Source organism: Arachis stenosperma, chromosome 4 (genome assembly GCF_014773155.1).
Source record: "Arachis stenosperma cultivar V10309 chromosome 4, arast.V10309.gnm1.PFL2, whole genome shotgun sequence".
Taxonomy (NCBI): domain Eukaryota; kingdom Viridiplantae; phylum Streptophyta; class Magnoliopsida; order Fabales; family Fabaceae; genus Arachis; species Arachis stenosperma.
The window spans coordinates 126771326-126795148 of record NC_080380.1 but is presented as its reverse complement, the minus strand read 5'-3'; the positions used below and the strand labels follow the sequence as shown (position 1 = coordinate 126795148).

Here is a 23823-nt window from a genome sequence, read left to right as displayed (position 1 = left end):
TCTTCTTCAATATATCAGAGGAAGACATTTTGTCCTCTAAAACAATAAAACTAAAATCACAGAACAATTCCCAAGGGGTTGGAATCTTGTTCATCCTTGGGGTGGTTGTGTTTTACCTAAGATATAGGAACTTCAGAAAGAAGAAGAAAAGTTTAAATGTTTCAAAGTGGAGGTCGTTTCATAAGCTGAGCTTTGATGAGTTTGAAATTGTGAAATTGATGAGTGAAGACAATGTGATAGGGAGTGGATTATTTGGGAAGGTCTACAAGGTTGTTCTAAGCAGTGGTGATGTCGTGGCTGTCAAGATATTATGGGGAGAAACCAAGAATGGAAATGGAATTGGGATTGTTGGTTCTGAACAAGATGAATTTGATGTTGAAGTTGAAACACTAGGAAAAATAAGGCACGGAAATATAGTAAGGTTGTGATGTTGCTGCCACAGTGGTGACAGCAGGCTCCTGGTTTATGAATATATGCCGAATGGGAACTTGACCGATATGTTGAAGAGTAACAAGAAAAGCTTGTTGGATTGGCCAACAAGGTACAAGATTGCAATTGATGCTGCTGAGGGGTTTTCTTATTTGCATCATGGTATTGTGCTACCCATTGTTCTTAGGGATGTAAAATTGAACAACGTATTGCAAGCTCTTATGGTTACATCGCACCAGGTTGATGAATTTTGGTTGACAATTGATTAATTATATATTTACTTAGTCAGTATTTTGGAGTCTTCTTTTTTGTTATGTTAATTCTGCTTTAACACATTAATGGTTTGCTATATAGGGGCATGTAAATTTACAAGATTTAAAAAGTAAAAACTTATTTTTATAGGGTCATACCAATTTGATTAACTTCTATTAGAAACTTAATTGCAAAATATCCCTTTTTTTTCTTGTTCAGTCTACTTGAATTTGAATTTGAAGGTGGTGGTTTTGAAGAAATGAAGGGAAAATGAGGAGCAAGCTACTGTCTCTTTTATTACAATTCTTTGGGGACTTGTTTCGGTTAATTTTTTTGTATATTGAAAAAATTTGGGTATAATACTCAATCATTGGATTTTATGGTATTTTTTAAAATTGTGGGAACAGTACAATACGCCCCTTTTATATTGTATATTTTAAATTAAAATATACAATACAAGGGGAGCGTATTGTCAATACAAGAGGGCGTATTGTACTGTTCCCACAATTTTGAAAAATACCATAAAATCTAATGATTGAGTATTACACCAAGATTATACCAAAAAAAAATCACTTGTTTCTGCATTGAAAAGCACAGATAGTTAGTTATACTACATTTAACGATATTTTAGGTAAGTTAAATTTATAATCAGTAACATGAGTAAATATTTTGCATTTATAGGGGCTATAGCTAGCCTCTATTATTGGTTTTCTGACATTCAGAAGTGATAAATATTAGCATTTATATTAGGATGAAAATGAAAATTGAAAATGCAAATCTTATCTTAGTCAGGAAGATAGTTTCAACCTCTATTTTTTTCTTGGTCTGTCTTTTTGATGTACTGTAAATATATATTACAATCTGTCTCTCTATTGCCTGTTACGTTTGGTATTTTAAAGTTGAATTCTGTTATAAATTTCAGGGTCTGCAAGGACAAAAAATTGTTTTCCTTGAATTGAGAATCCTAAGGTTTATATCAAAGAATCTAAGGGCATTCTTCGAGAACCTTTAATAGTGCATTCTCTATAGATTTGTTTCGTTCACAAGAATTTGGATATATCACTATAGTCTCACGTTGGGCAGACAAAAGAAAAGCATGGTCTTTATAAACCTTTAATTTTAGTTCTTAGCTCGCCGAGCTGTGTAACGCCAGCTTGTGACCCAAGTGGGGGCAATTAAGGTGATGGAACAGGTGCTCTGGCTTGCTAGGTTGGGCTTGCAAGGGCAAACTGTTGGCCTGCCCACTCCAAGTTGAGAGTTGGGCCCGGTGATTTAGGCGAAGGCCTAGGCCCCTCGGCTCCTAGAATGGAGGGCAATGCGTGAGGCTGGTGTAACAGAGCAGCGATAACTTCCTTCTCCCAACAGTGGAGGGATTACAGGCCGCCGCTCTTCTGGCCCAGAATGACCTTGTAGGCCTAGTGATCCTGGACCATCATTTTTTATAATTTTCAAAAAGAAAAAAATTGCTACACACTTTCCTCGGTTTGAAATTTATTAAACACAATCTTTTTTCTTTATACCTTGCGATCTCACTCTCGGAACTTCATGTTGATTACTCTTAAAACATAGCTATTTATAATGATACACCTTGCCATGTTAAACCAAACTTTTTACTCAACTCATCACTAAGACTATAATGGTTCTTATAGCACAGCGGTAATAGAATGTCAACAATGACTGCTGATGAATTTGAGTGTAATGAGAGATGATGGAAGAAGCAGCTGAAAAATTTTCCTTCTATATTTATTGTTGCTTTAATTACATTGGAGACTCATTATATATATGTATATATTGCAGGATCACTAGGATTGACTAAATAAAATGCACTAATGCGAACAATGAAAATGATCAAATTCTTGCTAGACTTACATGCATGTGTCTGAAAAAGATCACTAGAAGAGGGTCCGAAGTTTCTAAAAAGATATTATGCAGTTTGCACTGATATGTTTATGATTCGGGTGTCTCCTTTTTGAAGAGTCAAATGTGAAATCACGTTTTCTTTAACCATTACACAAAAATTGCGTCATTTATGCTGAGCTATATCTCTCTCAAAAAAGTCATTGGAAGTCATATATACAACAGAGCTAATAATTTAATTCATATAGAAATTCCTAGTAATAATCATTAGTACTGGGGGATTATACAACTCAATAAAATGAATATCACTAATTGGAAGCTGTAATGGCAGTATATTTGTGTTCATAACAAACAACCTGACCTGGACATTAGTTAAGAAAATGACAAACTTCAAAATTATAAAATATAGAATCTAATTAATTAATCTTATAAAACTAGACTTGCACCACAAGAAAAATGAGTATTATATAACCATGAGTAGATTGTTATGATATTTATTGTGAGGATTTGCACGGCACTGATATGAGACCTAATGTGATGATGATTATGAGGAAATTTGATGTGATACTATATTATGATTTTGACATGGTATTAATTAAGGTAAGGTTGATATGGAATGATTAATAACATGGTACTTGAGTGGTGTCCTTTTGTATCTTGATTGAGAATAGAAGTGTTGATAGAAACAAGAGACGAGAATTAATGAGAGTACAGTGTGTGTGTGTGCGTATATAGTGCTGCATGGCTCATATATATGTGTGTAACTCGTATTACAGAATACAACTCTTAAGTTTGTTCAATAACTCTTACACACACAACCTAGAAAGGCAAAAAGAATGAAAGTAATTAAAGAGACAAGAGTTCTTTGCTGCCTGTAGATTTTGTTATGCACGTCGTTTAACGAGGTTGGGGTAAATTTTTTTTTCAATGAAAACTTTATAATTGTCTTCATGTGAAAATATTTTTTTTTGACCTTTGAATGATGGATTAGATGGTTAAATTTTGATATTTATAAAAGTATTATTTTTGTTTAAAGTGTGGCTAAATAAATAAATCACACTTTTAAATAAAACATCTTTATAAAAAGATATTTTTGCCATCTTCATTTGAATAGTTGCTTTTTTTTATATATATATTTATATACTATAGAGACATTTTATATATATTATACACATAATTAATTGATGTATACTCGTAAAGATGTCTTCATATAAAATGATATTGTAGACTATTAAATCATTTGATATATTTGAACAATTTAACGGTTCACAGTGTCCAAAGACGAATTTAAGGGAACCTAAGTGCCATGGTCCTCATTATTTTTTAGAAAAAAATTAGTATTATTAGATTATTATTATTATTATATAATTAATATATATATTAATTATAAATTAAATAAATTTTAGTATATTACACACTAAAAAAAAATTTACATGTTAATAATTTAATATGTATAAATTATAATATATTAGTAACAATTAAAAAATAAATTTAAAAAACAATAAAAACTTATAAATATATAAATAATTAAAAAGTTATTGAAAAATATAGGTTTGAATTAATGTAAAAAATTAACAACTATAAAAATAAATTTTTATTTTGACTATTTATATGACAACAATAACAATTGAATAGACTTTTTAAAAGATAAAAATTATTAAAATAAGATTTTAAAATAAATTGAAAAATGAATTTTCAGCAGATTATATGATTGTATATATTGAAAAAGAGAATGCTTCAAAATTTATTCCAAATGGTAAATTGATAATTTTAGTTATATGAATTATCGTAGAACAAATTTAAAAAATACCAAAATCCTAAAGTATGTAGTTAAATGTTGATTTCTATATAATATAATTATTAATGATTTATATACTATAAATTATATTTTGTTGATTTTTTGTTATATCACTACAAAAAAAGGCCTATGGTCACGGTAAAAAACTGTGACCATAGCTAGTAAAAAAGGTGACCATAGATCTATGGTCACGGTTTTAGACCTATGGTCACGGTTTTTACCGTGGCCTATTCTCCCGTGGTCATAGGTCTATGGTTACGATTTTTTATCTATGGTCACGGTTTCAATTTTCAAAATCTGGCACTTTAGACCACGTTTTTTTACCGTGACCATAGGTTAATCTATGGTCACCCCTCCTTAAAACCGTGACCATAGATAAGGATATGGTCACGGTTTTCACCGTGGCCATAACCTCTATGGTCACCCTTTCTTAAAACCGTGACCATAGCCTTATCTATGGTCACCCCAGCTAAAACCGTGACCATAGCATCTATGGTCACCCCTCCTTAAAACCATGACCATAGCCTTATCTATGGTCACGATTTTTGCCGTGGCCATAGCCTCTATGGTCACCTTTCTTAAAATCGTGACCATAGAGTTATCTATGGTCACCCCTCCTTAAAACCGTGACCATAACCTTATCTATGGTCACGGTTTTTCACCGTGGCCATAGCCTCTATGGTCACCCCTCCTTAAAACCGTGACCATAGTCTTATCTATGGTCACGATTTTTCACCGTGGCCATAGTCTCTAAGGTCACAGTTTTTTAAAATGTTTTTTTTTTAAATTGTGGCTAAATTATCATTGTATTAGTTGGGCCAAATTTAATTGTGCAAGCCCAAATCAATTTTTGGCAAGAGACCAACTAGCTTGGTCCGAAATCAAAAAGAGGAGAAAGCAAAGGTTGCATGCTTTCAACGGATACCACCTTCACTCTTTGATGGATTTCAAATTCATTTAACTTGCATTAATAGCATTGGAAACATAAAAGAGAAAGTGTGAATTGATTTAATTGCCGTCATTACTATCACACGTTACTAAGTAAAGGGAAGTGAGAAATTAATTCAATTTTAATTTCATTATTCAATCACATTGAAAGTTTTCTCTCTTCTCTCTCTTCTCTCATCACTCTCAGTCATATCATAGAGAAGAAGAACAAACCAGCTATCAGAGATAAGGCACTGTAGCGGTGAAGCTACACGCAAGGAAGAAGCCATTGTGATGATGGCGTTAAGAAAAAGAGGATCTACAATAGGGTGTGGCTGAGATTTTTGCCACTTATGGTAAGAAGTGGTGAGGAAGTCTCAAGCTCTCCATACCTGAAAATGGAAGAAATCCACTTCGGTTAGAGGAAGAAGATCCCTTGAAAGCATGGCTCGTCTCTACTTTGATCAACCACCACAGGAGGTAGATACTATAGCTACGTGGAGGAAGAGGCAAAAGATAAGAGCAGGAGGAGCTGTCAAGTATCAAGGACTCATCAAGGGTTAGGAATTCTTCTTGGGGAGCAAGTCAAGATGGAAGGCCCGGATTGATGAAGTTTGGTGAGAAGGGATGACACAGAGGTAATTGCATGTTGGTTTTAGCGTTCAGTTTCCTCTCCTCTCTCTCTGGCCGAATCAATTTTGGTTTGAAGAAGAAGAAGATTAGCTCGGTTTAACAGTTTCAACCTTGGAGGCTTCCCCTTCTATAAATAAGGGAGAATTGCCAAGGATTGAAGCAAGGAGAAAAGAGTGAAAGCATAAAGTTCTCATAGCTACCCAAACTAACAGAAGTTCTTCTCCTTCAATATGTTTCATATTGTATTTTTATGTTTAGTTTTGTCTGTCTTGAGTCTCATGGAAAAAGGCAAACAGTGAGGTTTGTATGAAAAAGTCATAGAGCGAAAAAAGGCAGAGTATACAAAATTAAAAAAAAAAGCCATAAATGTCCTAGAGGTCCTTTGTATATCTGTGTTGTGTTTCATGATTCTGTGGGAATCCCCTTACAAGTTGGGTAAGCACTTAGCAATTGAAAGCTTGGTAGGTGACCAAGTCAAGTTCAGGATTGGGGTTAGATTCTGGACTTGTCTCGGATAGGAAGGGTAGTTCCTAGGGAGAATTGGTGTCTATAATCAAAGATGATTATAGTGAAATTTCATCATTGTTGTGATGGAGACTGGATGTAGGCTGCATTGCACTTAGCAGTTGAACTAGGATACATCTTGGTGTGATTTTCTCTCTCTTCTACTCCATTTTTGTTTCTGCTGCATAGGAGACAAAACTGAAAAATATCTCCTGCCTGGTTATGAGACAAAAAGAAAAAGTCTCTTGGTTGGGTACGAGACAAAAAGCAAAAATATCTCCTCAAAACTTCTACCAGACAGCAAGCATAACTAAAAAAAGGGCTAAGATTCAACTCCCCCTTCTCTTAGCCACTGATTACCATCATGATTAATTGTTTAAACTGATTGTTTAGTGTTGATTCCAAATGGCTATCAAAGGAATAGCATAACAGTGTTGGTATGATTTCTACATAAGCATTGATTTGTTCAGATGCATTAGTTAAAGTTCTTCATTAATTAGAGTTCTTCATTAAATGATTAATTATTTTGTGCTGGTTGCTGGTGCTGGTTGTTGATTAAACTTTTAGTGCTAATTGCTTAAAGCAGTATTAACTATTAAGTGATTAATTGTTTAAACTGATTGTTTAGTGCTGATTCCAAATGGTTATCAAAGGAATAGCACAACAGTATTGGTCTGATTTTTACATAAGTCTTGATTTGTTCAGATGCATTAGTTAAAATTCTTCATTAGTTAGAATTCTTCATTAAATGGTTAATTCTTTAGTGCTGGTTGTTGATTAATTTTTTAGTGCTGATTACTTTAAACATTATTAATTACTAAGTGATTAATTGTTTAAACTGATTGTTTAGTGCTAATTCCAAATGGCTATCAAAGGAATAGCATAACAATGTTGGTCTGTCATGATTTTTACATAAGCCTTGATTTATTCAGATGCATTAGTTAGAGTTCTTCATTAAATGATTAAGGTTTATATTAGATTATAATTATATTTTAATGTCTTTATTTATTATTTTATTATAAAACAATTTTTTTTATTCAACCACAGTCAAACCGATTAAATCTATAAATCAATAAATCAATAGTTAAAACGATTCGATAACTGGTTCGGTTTTCAGAACCTTAATTTTTACACGTTACTTTATCCGTTACTCCTCAACTAAGCAACTACGTTTCTGAGCCAATTATTTGTGAGAATATATTTATAAAAGTAGGGTTATTTTGGTCCTTCTATCATTCGCTATAAGACAAATATAGCATTGACAACTTATTCATACAAGGCATACGATATTCCGCTCATTTGAAAAGGTATACGAGATAATTTTCCTATACTATATTTGCTGTAGAATTGTTTATACTTAAATTTTTTCAACCACTTCATATATAATCTTTTTCAATATTCATCTGTCTTTCTATTCTTGTTTATCTTCATCTCATCCACCTTTCTAATTCGACTATATGTAAAGTATCCTTAATTAATTTAATTGATCAATTGATTTTTGCGCAGTTGGTTCTAATCTGGCCAGTGGTGCCGGTAAGAGGGCTAAGGTTGCCCATTTTAAGCATTGCGTTAGCAAAATCAGTGGCAAAGGTTTGCGCGTCGCTGCCATAAGAGGTAACTTGAGAGTCGGTGGATCCTCCATTGAAGAGTTGTTGATCGGAGTGGAAGAGACCCTTTTGGCTCTGCAAATTCTTGAAGTAAGCATTGTCAAAGGTTGTTGGAGTTGTGGTGTCAATTGGTGACAAATTGCTATCATCACCTACGCTAGGACAATTCGCTTGCAATGATGTTGCATACGAGGAATCTATGTTACTCTCGTTGTAGATTCTTTGTCTGAAGGTCACGCATCTTGCTTCCCCAATTGTGTGAGCTCCTGAAAATAAAAATAAATAAATAAAATTTCCACAGATAATAAGCTGAACGAATGGAAGATATATATTCTCATGCATTTACCTGATAAAGCAACCATTTCTTGGGTTGTGAAACCTTTATTGGAGAAAGCAGTAATAAGTTGACTTAGATCGAACGAGAAACCTGGCAAATCTGAGTTAGCAGAGCTTAAACTTGCTGTCGTTGAGTCTCTTCTTCCTAATTGCACTGTCCAACTGGGCCCCCCAAGCTGAAAATTATCATTATATTATATTATAAAAATACATATAGAGAATCAATTTTAATTTTTTATTATTAAAATTATTATTTTTTTTCCGAAACATTTTAAGATTTAAGGTCGTGGCCGTGTCGGAGGATGCTCGGCAGCCAAACATAAAGTTTTGTTTGTACTTTACTTGATCTAACGCTTTTTTGAAAAGAAACAAAAATGAAAGAAAAAAAAACTGTTTCTTCCCCTCCTCTATTATATTAGACGGAAAAGACAATGATATTTGTACATATTCAATTTGATATTTATTAGAGACACTTGTTAAATTTAGGTAAAAAAAAAAAGAAAAAAAAATGAGTTAACAAGTGTATGAAAACTACAATCAAATTAAATCAAAGATTTTACACCATTCTAGTTAGTAGATAAATAGAAATTTCTTAGAAGAAATATGAATCTTAGTTGATTTAAGTCTCTTACTTAAGGAATCCAATAATAATAATAATAAAATATGTATCAAATAGATGTACAAAATAAATAATATTATAACATAATTATTTTATTTTTGTTTTTTAATTACGAATTATACTCACAGCAACAACAGAGTCTCTAGCAGCAACAGCAAGAATATCAGCACAAGAAACAACACCAGGACACAAGCTCTCTACTTGAGACTTTATGGTATCAATGACTTCAAAACCTCTTATAGAATTTGCATTTGGACCTGCTGTCTTTTCTCCAGTGAAATTTGATGTATCGTCTAATAGCACTGATGCATCACACCCCTGAAACAATTTATAACAAGCAAAATGAGAATTGTTAAAGCTAAGGGCAAACAAATTGAAAATTAGTTTTTAATATGATATTGAATTTATTTAGGCTTCTTTCTAAATCACTGTTGTACTGCAGGAAATCCTTAGACACAAAAGGCATAATATTTGTAAACAAGTTCTTTTGATTTATTACATCAGTTATATCAAAAATAAATTCGAAAAAGAATAATAAAAATCAATCAATAATTAATTGGTATGAATTTTAAATGGTATAATTTTTTTAGATTTTGAATATAGTCATTACATACATAGTTACTATTAGGTTAAACTAATGACCCTGTTATAAAATTATTTCGACTAAAATATTTAAGTGATAGAAAAAGATATACGAAAGATTATATTTTTAACTTATACTTATAAAAGTAAATGGTCACATGTATCCTTAATGAAAAACTATTTTGGATAGTTTTGTATACGTTTTATGTTTTAATAATAGATTGTTATTGAATAAATAAATGAAAAAAGAAAGATGAAATAATAAAAATGATTAAAATTAAAGAGTTGTAGTGAAAGATGACTTGCTTGAACAAAGCAATCATGGAAATGGAGACGAAGGAGGGATGCTCCCATGCGAGGTTCGTTGTTGACAGCAGAGTCTACTTGTGTTTTAATGGTGGAAAGAACATTCGGACATGTTGTTGAGTAAAAATCAGAGGACAATTGAGCTGACACTATTGTCCCTATAAACAAGAATAATAAGAAAAAGTGTTCAACAATTTTGTAAATGGACATTGTGAAGGAATTACAATTAGAATCAAATTCTCAAGGTCTATGTATGTCGAGGCTTATGGTTTATTTGTGCTTATTTTGATCCCATGAAGTGCCTCACGTATTTATACACCACTAATAAACGGAATTATTACAAATATTCCTCTCACTAACTTGTATCGGAAGAAAAATCAATTATTTGTTATACAAAAGTCTTTTTTAGATTTGCATAAATTTTTTGCATGAGCTTATTTTTGTTTGTCTTTATGTTTTTTTTTTTTGAAAAATAACAAAAATCAAATTCTAAATTTTTGGGTCATATAAGCTCTAATATTATATGTTAGGAAGTTATTTTTTTTAAAAAATTTAAATTGATAGAAGAAGAGACATATGAGTAATTATATCTCTATAACAAATACAATAAAAATATAGAGTAATAATAATTAGCAACTTGTGATTAGTGTTATGAATGAGTTTAGTTGTAGAAGTCTACACCTTCATATATGTTAATACTCGAAACATGTATTTTATCTAATATCTTTAGAGGTGACACGTGATTGGATGGTCATAAAAAAAATTATGGATCTTGCCATAATTTCATCAAATCAAGTTTTAACTACCAAAGAGTTAAATTACAAAAAATTTAATATCATTATCTTATCTTATTTTATCGTGCAATTATACTATTTACATGACTCTTAAGCCCACCAATAATATATACACTACACAAGTTACAGTAGATAATGGCGATTTCTGCAAACTACTGTATTAATCAACGCAAAACATAATTTTTTTAAAATTAAAATTGTCTATTCTTTAGCAACAGTTTTAACCGCCATAATATGCCAAGAATGTTTAAAAATTCAGCGTTTATATTGCGACCAATAATAACTGTCACTAAAATCAAAACACAAATATAACATTGCAATCTTTTTTGCAGCGGTTCTATAAACCGCCACCAACTTCTTTTATTTTCGTTATTGATTTTTTTTGTTTTAATAAACTTTTTTTATTTCATAATAACCAATAATTTTCTCTTTTATTTTGTGCTATTTTTATTTTTGTTTAATTTATTAAAAATAATTAAAATAAATAACATTCAATCAAATTAAAAAGCAAAAATGCTAAATTGAAACTATTGTGCGTATAAGTGCATTATTACCTATGAACTAAAAAAAAATATTGTGCCATAAATAAATAGAGAAGGCAAAATCAAATAGACTTCTATAAAAATCCATTTCAGTTAATTCAAACTCATGGTTTTTTTTGGAAGTCATGATTATCGAAAGAATATGACCTTCGGTGCGATAAAGTTGGTGTGCTCCCCAAAGAATCCAACTTTATAGCAATGTCATGTGGCAATCATCTCATTGCCTTTGAAAAAGGTATTTCAAAAGATTCTACATCGTCGGTCTCTTCAATTTTAAAGTATAAATTTTTAGTATATATAACAGAAACTAAATACATGCTAACTCAAAGAAAATTAGCACAACATTAAAGAATTTGCCTGTGAACTTATTTAGATTATGTTCCTCTAATTTTTTAAACATAAAGAAAATATAAATTTTGTATAAGAAATACGTAATTTTGTAGTGGTTTAAATGGAAACTGCTGCCAAATAAATTATATTAATGGCACTTCTATTGTATCGTTACTAAACGCAACAGGTTTGGTTGTATAAGATTTTTCGGCTTCGCCACACTAACTGCCGCTACATATATATACACCTTAATTTTTTTGCAGTTTGAGTCAAACTACTGCTAAATTCTGACAACGTAACAGTACCAGCATTTTTTTCCGGCTAATTTTTTTTTATATTGTATAAATATATGTGTAATACATTGTTATGGGAAGATTAGGTGTTTTTTTTATATGGTGTTTTATTCAAATCGGACGGTTCGATTTGTTTGGAAAAAAAAGTAAAGTACAAATCGGAGGGTCCGATTTGTTTGATAAAAAAAACTACAAATCGCATGGTCCGTTTTGTATTTTTTATTTTTTTTTATTTTTTGAAATAGAAATCGGACAGTCCGATTTCAACAGTAAAAATTTTTTATTTTCAAAAACACAAATCGGACCATCCGATTTGTGGTTGTTGATTTAAAAAATGAAACAAATCGGAGGGACCGATTTGTTCACACCATAACAATGAAAAACTCATCTTTTTTTCCATCATTGCGAGATGCACTCAGCTCTCTCCCACACAAAAAATAATAAGCTTTTTTTTCCATGTTAACTGCCACTAAATATTTGCTATTATTTGTCGATTTTTTTTTGTAGTGATATAAGGTGACATCAAAACTCAAAATGGATGACTTAATTATTTTATAAACTTATAAAAATATCAGATTTAAACATCGAATAATGTTTATAGCCAAATATTTATTTCTATTCAGAGATCAGAATTCCAGCAACAAAAAATTAGTTATTACTGTTGGTCTTGGATATCATAATTCTTAAATCCACATATTATAAACTAATTAATTTAAGAGATTATTTTAATTGAATTTTTGATAACTATATTAATTCCATTGCATCACTAACTTGTTTTAGGCTTTTAGCTACTTCAGAGAAGACTTGAACCCAATAAATAAATAAATAAGAGGTGTACTACTGAAAGCAAGTATAGTTTATTATTATTATTATTATTATTATTATTATTTGGGTCTTGGGACATGGTATCTATACTCATTTTATTTTGTTTTCATCGGAGAGGGCCCAAAAGCTCCGTATGCTTATTTTAATATAGAAAAAAAAATTCTAATTTATACATGTTAGGCTGAAACGAGAGTGAGATCTGTATCTTTCCACTTGCTAAGATCCTTCCATTTTTTGATTCTATGTATGTTCTTCTATTCTTAGTCCAAATAAACACAGCTCATCATTGGCGAAATATTTGAATACTTTTTCTTTTTTGTCCCCTAGAATTTTCAAAACCATGGGAATTTTAAAAATAAAAAAAGAATCAATTTGGAGTTTAAATTTTATGAGGAACTGAATTCGGTTTTTCAAATTTTAATGGTTCGGAAATCTATTATCTATTACTAATGTTGCAATCAAAATTTATTACATATTATTTTTTTATTATAATTAAAATAATTTTTAATTTTTCTTTTAAATTAAAAAGTTCTCTTTTTTTTTCTATTTCTCTCATTTTTCTCTTCTCTCTATCTCTCTTATATAATTAATATTAATGACTAAGTACACATTTGACAATTAAAATATACGATATAACATTCTTTAATTACAATTAAAATTAAAATTAAAATATTAAAATTAAAATATAACTATATTATATTACTAATTTTAACAATTAAAATGTGTCACATGATATTTTTATTAAAATTAGAATAAAATATTTTTCTTTAAAATTAATAAACTCTTTTCCTCCATCATCATATATATCTCTCTCCCTTCTCTATTTCTTTCTACGATTTTCACTCTATATATAACTTATAATTATTTTTTATATTACAAATTTGACAAACTAAAATGTTTTATGAGATATTTTTTATTACAATTAAAATATTTTTTTTTTAAATTAACAAACTTTCTTACTCCTTCTTCTTTATCTTTCTCTCTCGTTTCTCTCATTTTTTTATCTCTCTACCTTTTTGTTCTAAAAAAAATAAAATTAATAAAATAATATAATTTAAATAAATTCATAAAATTATAAAAATACATTAAATTTATAATTAAATATAATTAAAAATAATTTAATAATATTATTCACATAAAAAAATATATTATTATTATATGCATACTTTTTTAATTTTTTATTTAGTTTTAAATTTTCACCACTTATTTTTTTATTCTATATTTTCATTTTCTTTCTTCAAATATTTATTATATATAATTTGGAAAGAATACTAATATTATAATTAATAATTTGAATCAAGATTCAATTGTTTCAAAAAAAATTAATTTTGAGTTAATTTTATAACTATTAAGATAAATTTTTTTTATACTAATATCTAATTATATATATATATATATATATATATATATATATATATATATATATATATATATATATAGAGAGAGAGAGAGTATTATTTTTAAATAACAAACATAAAATTAATTATTTTTATTTGTGCGACAGATTTAACACCTAATCAAATGTAAAAGTATACACATTAAATTCTTTTAAATTTTAGATAATGAATATTACAACTAATTATTAATAAAAAAATTAAACTCCTTCACATTAAAATAATAACTAAAAAATTTATTATTTGATTTTTTATCTACAAAGACTCTAGTCTTTTTAGTCGACAAAAACTTTTGTCCCTTATAACCTTTTTATAAAAATAGTTTAATTTTATAATTTTTTATCATAATCTATAATATTAAAATAAAATCGACATAATTTTAAAATATTTATATTCCTATAATGTTATTACATACAAAATCATTACTAATCTTTTAAATTTATTAATTATGTGACTCAATTTAATTCCTTAATTTTCAATTAGCTTAGAATCAAATTAGATCATGTAATTATTAAATTTGAGATACTATTTTGAATCAATTGAAACAAAAGGACATATCGGATCATAGAATTAATTTAAGGTCCATTAAAATTTAAGAAACAAAATTAAATCTTTATTTTAATTTTCACAAGTCAACAATATCATATATATATATATATAATATGAATTTTTTATAAATAAATTAAAACAAAATACCATAAAAATTCAACTAAATTTTAATGTTGGTTATCGAAGATTTAACGCATAATAATGCAGAAATTAGAGAGAATATAGAACATAGATACAAGTGGGCTAATCAAAGTAGTGGAGTCCCGTTTAGTTTTATGTTCAACAAAAAGAGTACTTTTCAAAATCAACGAAAAAATTTATTGTACTACTATTAAATTGGCTATGTTATAAAAAATAGAGTATTGTGCAGTAAAAGATAATATAAATATAAGTTAAGTGTGATAAAGATGAAGATGATAAGATGGATGAGCGATTATACAGTACGTATGAACAAAATAAAAAATAAAAATATAAGAAAAAATGTTAGAGTAGAGTTCACTGTAAAAAAGATGGTAAAATTTTGTTTTAGGTGATTTGGACATATAGAAGAAAAATAAATAAAATACTCGATTAATAGAGTAAATGAGATGGAAGATTGATAAGGATGATGAATAGTAGAAGAAGATATAAAAAGAGCATATATAAAGTAGTCAAAAAAAATCTACGTATTAATAATCTTACCATAAATTAAATATAATATATAATAGAATATAATAATATTGTTTGATTTATGTAATCGATTTTATCTAATGGAATAAGATTTTGTTATTATTATAAATTAAAACAAAGTAATAATTTCAAAACCAAAATATAACTATTATCCAAAATCTACTTTTATGTTGGAGGAGAGGGAAAATCGGGTGGTCTACCCCGATTTTGGGTCCAAATCAGATTGGTCTCACTCGGTTATGATTTTTTATTTTCGTTTTTATTTTTTTTCATATATACTATATAAATTTTTGTAGTAAAATTTTTAGTGAGTATTAAAAATAATATAACTTTTTAAAATATTTCTTTTCATTCTGCTGATGGTAACTCCTGCATATATACAAGTTCTAGTTTTAAGATTTTTTCCCAATTTAATATATTATTATTATTATTATTATTATTATTATTTGAATTGAGAATGATGTTTGTATTTCGTTTTGTATATATATTTTTTTGCATAGTTTGTATAATTTAGAGTTAAGTATGATTTTGGTTTCTAACGTATAGACGAAAATTTTTTTTGTCTTCAATCTTTTTTTGTATACAAAATCGTCCTTAAAATTTAACTTGGTTTTAAAATCGTGCTTATCTTAGGGACTAAAATCATATAGAGATAGCGACAAAAGCAGAGACAAAGATGGATCGTAGATAATTTCTTCTTCTTCTTTTCTTTTCCTTTCTTCTTTTTCCCTTCCTCTTTTGCAGAAGTAGAAACACTTTCTTTCTCTTATTTTTTACCCTTTATTTCATAATTTTGTTTGTTATAGGTAATTTGGTTCAAAATTTTATGATTTAAGTAAAAAGGACGGTTTTAAAACTTAATTTTAAACCTTAAGAATAATTTTGTAAACAAAAAAAAGGTTAAAGACAAGAAAACTTTTCGACCTATACCTTAAAAATCAAAATTATACTTAACTCTAATATATATATATTTTTTATTTTGTCTCACTTATCATCGCATTCAATAAAAAAAAAATAGAACGTCTATAAAAAATATACTACATAATGCTTATAACATTGTTCTGTTATTGGACTCACTCCAGTTGATTCCACCGAAATTTGGTCATTACTTGTTTCTACTTTCAAAGAGAGAACAAGTATAGTAAACGAACGAGATGTAGACAGAATAAACAAACAAATAAATAAAACATGTTTTGTGCTTTCATTTAGAAAGTCGTCCATTTTCATTTATAAATATACAAGAACAGTGACTTGTGTTTGTTAAAGGACAAAACTCTAGTATGAACCCGGAAATATGAGAGAAGAGGACAGAATATAATTACTAGTAGAGTTTTGGAATAATGAGAGACGTCATCAAACACTTGCAACATGTCTTGTGGCTTCTTTAGGCACAAATCAAATTTGTCAAACTAAAAACGCGTGGATAATGATAAGAGGATTGAATCAAATTTGCCACCCATATATATGCCATAATCAAATCATGCATGCAATTATATTCCATGATTGAAGCAAGCATAGCGAAGTTACGTAGTTACGTTAATTAAGAATTATATTGTTTCGTTTACTTTGAATTGCCAAAGTCAATGACTTAGAATATGCATGCATGGCATGCATTTTGTGTCCGTGGGGGGCGTAGCTAACTAGCAAAGCAAGACAATACATAGTTCATCTTTAATAAGAGTGAATATGGTTTTGATTTTAATAAATATAGGTAATTTTATTAATGTTATTGGTCCTTAAAAAATTTGTTATGATTTTGGTACCCCTTTTTGGGGAACGCTAATGCACTCAGAAAATTAAGTGTATCATTTCTTGAAAATTAACATGCTATTAAAGATTAAAAAACAAAACATCTTACCTTCTAAATTTTAAATACTAAGCTTTAAACCTTAAACATTAAATCTAAATTATTGATATAAATTAAAATATAATAAATACAAAGTTATAATTTATTTAATTAACAAAAAATACAATACTTTTATTTTGTAAATAGCATTTTGATGATCTCCTATTTCTTGCTAATTAAAATCGTTCATAATGTTTTCATTGGCCGAAAATTGTGCAAATCAAGTGAATTTTTTAATAAAGGATCCATTTCCTTAGTTTTAGTCTTGAATTCTCCTTTAATAATATATAGTGTGTTACAAGTGTTTGTTTAGATTTGGTTTGGTAATTTTTTTTAAGAAAAGTGACACCTCATTGTGTGTTTGATAAACTAAAAAAATATGTGCTTGTTTTGTAATTTTTAAAAAATAGATATATTTTTAAAAGTATTTAAAGAGAAACTTTTTAAAATTAGTTTGTACTTATTAAAATAAAAAATTAATATAATTTTATATATTAATAAATATCTAAATATACTTTTTGTGTATATTTATTATGGTCTTTTTAAAGTGTAAATGATATTTTATTAAACAAAATTGTTGTTGTTTGTGTTAATTAAAAATTATTCTTAGTTTGATTTATTAAACATAGATGTTATAATTTAAAAAATATTATTTTTTAAAAATCAATTTTGATAAACTATTTTTAAAAAGTAAAAGTTTTATAAAATGAAGAAGCCTAAGTTTAATTGTTGAATTTATGTTAGAAGTTTAATCTTAATTGAGGAAATAACTAGAATAGTATTTATGTATGTTTGACATTTTTTTTGGATAAACTCATTTTTTAGATCACTACAAGAAAAGAGAGCTATTTTAACACTTTATTTTTTAACACCATAATTAAATGTCAAAATTAATATATATTTTTTACAAATATCACAAATGTCAAATTCTCTATGTTTTCTTGATGAATAATTTGATCGTAGAAAATTACTTCTCAATTTTGATACTCATTTGTTTTCAATTTACTCCACTATTTCTCTTCTTTTCTGGACTCTGTCAATTTTGACATCACACTGCTTTCAGTTTGGAATCATACTATTCATTCTTTATCTTCAAAATCTCAATTTATTCTTCAATTTCAAGATCTCATCTCATTCTTTGTTAAAAGTTTTTGTTGAGAATATTTTATGGTCAATAAATGTCAAAATAAATAGTATTTTTTACGGTTAATAAGTATCACAGAAAATATATTCTCAAATTTTTCTAATAAATTATTTTTGACAGTCAATATTTATCAAAATAAGATTTAAACTTTTTTCACAATTATTTATATATTAAAAATATTATTTTTGACAAAATTTTTATTAATATATTTTCATAGTTAAAATAGTGTCAAAATTTATTTATTTATAACAAATTTTATTTCTTTTTTTTACACATATAATCCTAAAAAATAATCTATATTATTCTAGTGAATTTAATAGTTTAAACATATATTCATTATAAATTAACAGTATCAAATTGCCTACCCTACCCTCAAAAGTATAAATTAACCTTCACATTTTAGGTGTCCAATCTTCATAACAATATTAATCTTTATATCTGTTTATCAACCTTCGCCTCTTGAAATACTCCCAATATAGAATGTTATTTTGTCTCTACTATTATGCTCCTTTTAGTTGCCTTTTCTTTCTTATTTTTATTCTTTTAAAAAAGGAAAAATTATGTTTAACTACTCTTGTTCGATCTTATTTGCTTGAAAAAAATTTAATAAGAGTTAGAGATGTAATTATTTATATGTTTTTTTATTAACTTAAATTTTTAAGAAAAATAGTATCATAATATAATAGTAGAACTTTTATGATTTTAAAGTCTAGAATTTGATTCTTGTTAATTGGAGCATACATATTAAAAATATAATCATTTATATATATTTTTCTATCAACTTAAATTAAAAAAAAAATTATACAGAACTTAAAAAGTCTCTCTAAAATATATATATATATATATATATATATATATATATATATATATATATATATATATATTAAAGAATGTAGGGTATATAGACCAAAATTAATTAACTAAGTTGAAACATCATTAATCAATATACTTGAAACTGAAATTTGCATTACAATTGATGAGGAAACAATTTGCTTCTACAATGTAACTGAAATACATTTAGAAATACATTAAAATTCCCTCAACTTTAATTTATACCCAACATTAAAAATAAAATCCACAAATCTTTTTTTTTCTTAGTTGGTCTTCCTGCAATTGGTTCTAATTTGGCCACTAGTCCCAGTGAGTGGACTAAGGTTTCCCATCTTAATCATTGCATTGCCAAAGTCAGTGTTGAAAGTTGCAGGATTGTTGCTATAAGCAGTGACTTGGGAATCAGTGGATACACCATTGAAGAGTTGTTGATCAGAATGCAAGAGACCCTTCTTGTTTCTCAAGTTGGTATAGTAAGCATTGTCAAATTTGTTGGGTGTTGTTACATCAAATGGTGACAAATTGGTATCTCCTCCAACGCTAGGACAATTTGCTTGCAATGATTTTGCATATGTTGGATCTATGTTGCTCTCATTGTAAATCCTTGTTCTGAAGGCTGTGCACTGTGCTTGCCCAATTGTGTGCGCTCCTGAAATATTTTTAGAATCGTCAGATATATAATTATTCATATATTTTCTTTCTTCTCTATCAAATTAAGTTTTTGAGAAAAAAATAATTTTATGACATGATATCAGAATTTTTATGTCTAAAAATTTAAAATTTAATTTTTATTATCCTCATAAAAAAATAGCATAAAGCAAATAAAAAATGAAAATACAGTTTATGCGAAAAATTTAAATAAACTTAAAAGAGACTATTGCGTGAGAAGACGTGTTAAAAATATAATTATTTATATTTTCTCTTATCAGCCTAAGTGATATAAAAAAATAATTTGGTGACAAGGATAAAAAATAAAAATAATGCTCATATGTTTGAACTACATGGTAAAACTAATAATTTTATTCAGGCTAAATTTTAAAAATAGAGTGAATTCCAAATTTGAAAAAGAATCTACCTAATATAATTTTCTCGAGTTAATTTAGTTTTATGAATTTATTTATTTTCTAAAGTTAGGAGTAAGATTTGAATCTGCGACCTCTAAATGAGTATAAGAAGACTATATTATTTGAGCTATAACTCGTCGGCATGGAATATTATTTATTATTGTGAGGTGACAGGTCAATTATTATATAATACCTGATAGAGTAACGAGTTCTTTTGTTGTGAAACCTTTGTTGGAGAAAGCAGAGATAAGGCCACTAAGATTAAAAAATGGAGCCGGCAAATCTGAGTTAGCAGAGCTTAAACTTGCAGTGGTTGAGTCTCTTCTTCCCAATAACACATTCCAACTTGCTCCTCCTAGCTGATACATTATTTTAACAAATTTATTAGTTTATAATCAAGTAGTCTAATAATTACAAGTGATCAATGTATTTTTTATATTTGAGTCCTACTAAGTTAAAATTGTTAGACCCTCACATTCCACAATATTACATCTTTAAATCAAATTATTAAATCTACTTATGTGTTATATATACTCACAGCAACAACAGAATCTCTAGCAGCAATAGCAAGAATATCAGCACAAGAAACAACACCAGGGCACAAACTCTTTACTTGGGACTTTATGGTGTCAATCACTTCAAAACCTCTTATTGAATTTGCATTTGGACCTGCTGTCTTTTCTCCTGTGAAATTTGATGTATCATCTAATAGTACTGATGCATCACATCCCTGAAATTATAACAAACAAAATTATAATTGTTAACATTATTGTAAAATTATTTCCTAATTGATAAATGGAATAAGGATCTGAATTTTAGCATTAGTATGACTTATTACTAGATTCGTATTTAGAGAGACAATAATTAAGGTTAAATTATTTAATTTTATATATTTTTTAATTTAAAATTATTTAAAATAATTTTTTATTGTCTTTATATAATGTGGATCCCACTTAATTGAATTTACGTCCACTTGATATATGATTGTATAGAATGAATCACAAAGTAACATTTAAAAAAAATAGAACTAAGAGAAAGTGAAAGTAGACTTGCTTGAACAAAGCAATCATGGAAATGAAGGCGAAGAAGGGAGGCTCCCATGCGAGCTTCTTTGGCCACAGCAGAGTTCACTGCTGACTTAATTGTTGAAAGTGCATTGGGACATTTTGTGGCATAAAAATTAGATGACAATTGAGCTGACCCTAATCCTATAAGACACATGAATATTAAGAAATCAACTTTGCTAATTGGAAGTGCCATGCTGGCAATGAGGGAAATTATCCAAAACTAAGAGAGAAATTGAAAGAATGTGCTATGAATACTGGGAATTATGTCACGTATTTATATACAAGTTTCTTTTGGATTTTTCCTTGTAATATAAATATATTATATATGTATATAGATATGCAGCCATAATTAAGAAACCAAATTTGACTTGTCGCTGTTATATATGTATAAGCATTATCAATAATTCCAAATTATTGTGTTGACTTGTTAACCATCCTCCTTTGTGGACTGTTCCACGTGCCCTACACGAAGCGAAATATTTGAAAAATAACACTTATTTGTGCTTAATACTTTTATTATTATTGTTATTTTGACAGATATTATTATTAGAATAATTATTTAAATCAGTCTCTAAAAATTTTAAAATTAAATATTTTAGTCTTTTAAATTTTAAAATACACAAAATAGTTCTTAAAATTTATCTCTATTAGATAATACAGTCCTTCATCAATTTTATTTGTCATTGGCCAATAACGTTAATCGTTGACATGAATCGTTAACTCGCACACGTGACCGTTAAAATCCACGTAAACAAGGTGGACAATTCAATTTCTGAGTTCATTCACAAAAATGACGCCATTTTTTAACACAATTCTCATTCCCCTTTAATCTTGTTCCTATGGAGAATGAAACCCTAGTTCATTCCCAAAGGTTGCCTTGGTTTCAATGGCGAACAGTGGACAAAGCTCAACCTTTTCTAATCGCCGCAGAGGGAGGGTCGGCCGTGCTATCGCCGAAAACAAGGGGTTAAGTATTGGACAACACCCAAAGAAGAAAATAAACAATAGTTACCATCTCTCTTGTTGGGACTTTGGGTAGATTTTTTGAAAAGAAATTTTGGAATGTGCAATTATATAAATTTTATTTCCTTCTATAATGTAATATCCAACTCAATAGCATGCTTTAGGGGTGGCAAACGGGTCTAAACCCGCCGGGCTGGCCCGCGTAACCCGCCAAAAAAGACAGGCTGGGCTGAAAAATTGGGACCGCCAAATAGCAAAAGCCCGCCTAACCCGCACCGCTTAAACCGCGGGTTTTGGCGGGCTTTGGCGGGGCGGGGCAGGCTTCCCCGCCGGGCTAAGGTTTTTATTAGTGAGGGGGTATTTTTGCAATTTTTTGCCAATACCTAACTTTCCCCAACCTAACTTACAAGAGTATGAAGATAAAAATTGAGTGTTTTGAATTATGTTTATGTTATTTTGGAGACAATATTTATAATTATGTTTTGGATTATATTTATTTTGCTTTAGAGGGAATATTTATACTTATATTTTGAATGAAAATTTGGTTTATAATTATATTTATTAGATATTTATAATTACAAAGACTTTAATGTTTGTGAATATAAAAAATATAATTTTTTATGCCATTAGAAATTATAAATTTATTAATATGGTTGTGAAATTATATATATTACTTAGTAGTTAATAGTAAAAAAAAAAGAGGAGTTTTGGCGGGCTTAGCCCGCCAGCCCGCAGTTAGGCGAGGCGGGCTAGGATTCTAGGACCGCCTCACTAGGCGGGGCGGGGCGGGCCAGCCCGCCAAAGGGCGGGCTTCTGGCGGGGCGGGGCGGGGCGGGACGGGCTTCCCCGCTTGCCACCCCTAGCATGCTTGTTTGTAAAGCGCGTGAACATAATAAAAAATATATGTTTTTTTTTTGTAAAACACACTGTTTCTTTATGATGTATGTTCTATATTAGATATTTATTTTTTTACTTTCAATTTAGTAAGTATATCTTCAGAGCTCATCCCAAATGCATATGTTACAAAAACATACTCAAATTTCTTCTCATACATTGATTCTCATTCATGAAATTCCTAAAAATTTGAATGTTAATGTAACAAATATTATTGTAGCAAATTTGTTAGCATATATCAACCTAAAATATATATTATTCAAATATAGTTTAACAAAAATTTTTAAGGGTATGCCTAAGGAACAAACCTGCATGGTAGATTCGTTCGCCGTTTTCATGTATTGGTTGAAACAAGAGCGTTCTAATATAGCCTTCAACCAACACCTAACATTCACTTCATGAAATTGTATGTCTTTAACAACTGAAATTGAATGTTCCAATGAAAAGAATGGAGAGGCCATAGCCATTTCTTTAGTGAATGTTGTGCTTGCGTAGCATGATGAAAAGTCTTCCGTTTTTGTTTGTCCTATTAGACCGTCATTTTATGTTCACTAATATTTATTAGTCATAATAATATTACAATTGATAATAATTATTAGAGATCATGATTATCGTAACAACGACATTAAGAACAATAATGAAATTAATACTTCATTGTAAACTAATTTTTTCTAAAAAAACGTTGAAAGAAATAGAAAACTGCTTTTATTCATTAAAACCAACAAATCAGTAAATACTTAATTGAAATATGAAAATACAAATCGTAAT

The 23823-nt window shown here is 28.6% G+C and overlaps 2 protein-coding genes across 3 annotated transcripts; both read right to left on the bottom strand.

Moving 5' to 3' along the window:
• Window positions 1-7887: 7887 nt before the first annotated feature.
• Window positions 7888-12487, bottom strand: LOC130975461 (cationic peroxidase 1-like). The gene is made up of 6 exons (XM_057900258.1): window positions 12469-12487; window positions 10059-10097; window positions 9851-9993; window positions 9089-9280; window positions 8354-8519; window positions 7888-8273 (listed from the first exon to the last, which is right to left on the bottom strand). The coding sequence occupies exons 1-6, from the start codon at window positions 12485-12487 to the stop codon at window positions 7888-7890; spliced, it is 945 nt and encodes a 314-aa protein (XP_057756241.1).
• A 6661-nt stretch (window positions 12488-19148) lies between these two features.
• On the bottom strand, window positions 19149-21459 carry LOC130976451 (cationic peroxidase 1). 2 transcript variants are annotated; one of them, XM_057901321.1, is made up of 4 exons: window positions 21185-21459; window positions 20670-20861; window positions 20325-20490; window positions 19149-19716 (listed from the first exon to the last, which is right to left on the bottom strand). In XM_057901321.1, exons 1-4 carry the CDS (start codon window positions 21389-21391, stop codon window positions 19331-19333), a joined length of 951 nt encoding a protein of 316 aa, XP_057757304.1. In that variant the 5' UTR covers window positions 21392-21459; the 3' UTR covers window positions 19149-19330. The 2 variants fall into 2 exon arrangements, with proteins under 2 accessions (XP_057757304.1, XP_057757305.1); XM_057901322.1 differs by having other exon boundaries at window positions 20745-20861.
• Window positions 21460-23823: the final 2364 nt, after the last annotated feature.

Coding starts and splice junctions, on each gene's coding strand:
- LOC130975461 (XM_057900258.1), bottom strand. Junction 9,994..10,058: donor AATTGTAATTCCTTCACAAT/GTCCATTTACAA, acceptor CAATAGTGTCAG/CTCAATTGTCCTCTGATTTT. Junction 8,274..8,353: donor AGAAATGGTTGCTTTATCAG/GTAAATGCATGA, acceptor TTTTATTTTCAG/GAGCTCACACAATTGGGGAA.
- LOC130976451 (XM_057901321.1), bottom strand. CDS start 21,391: ATGGCACTTCCAATTAGCAAAGTTGATTTCTTAATATTCATGTGTCTT. Junction 20,862..21,184: donor TCCATGATTGCTTTGTTCAA/GCAAGTCTACTT, acceptor TTATAATTTCAG/GGATGTGATGCATCAGTACT. Junction 19,717..20,324: donor AGAACTCGTTACTCTATCAG/GTATTATATAAT, acceptor AAAATATTTCAG/GAGCGCACACAATTGGGCAA.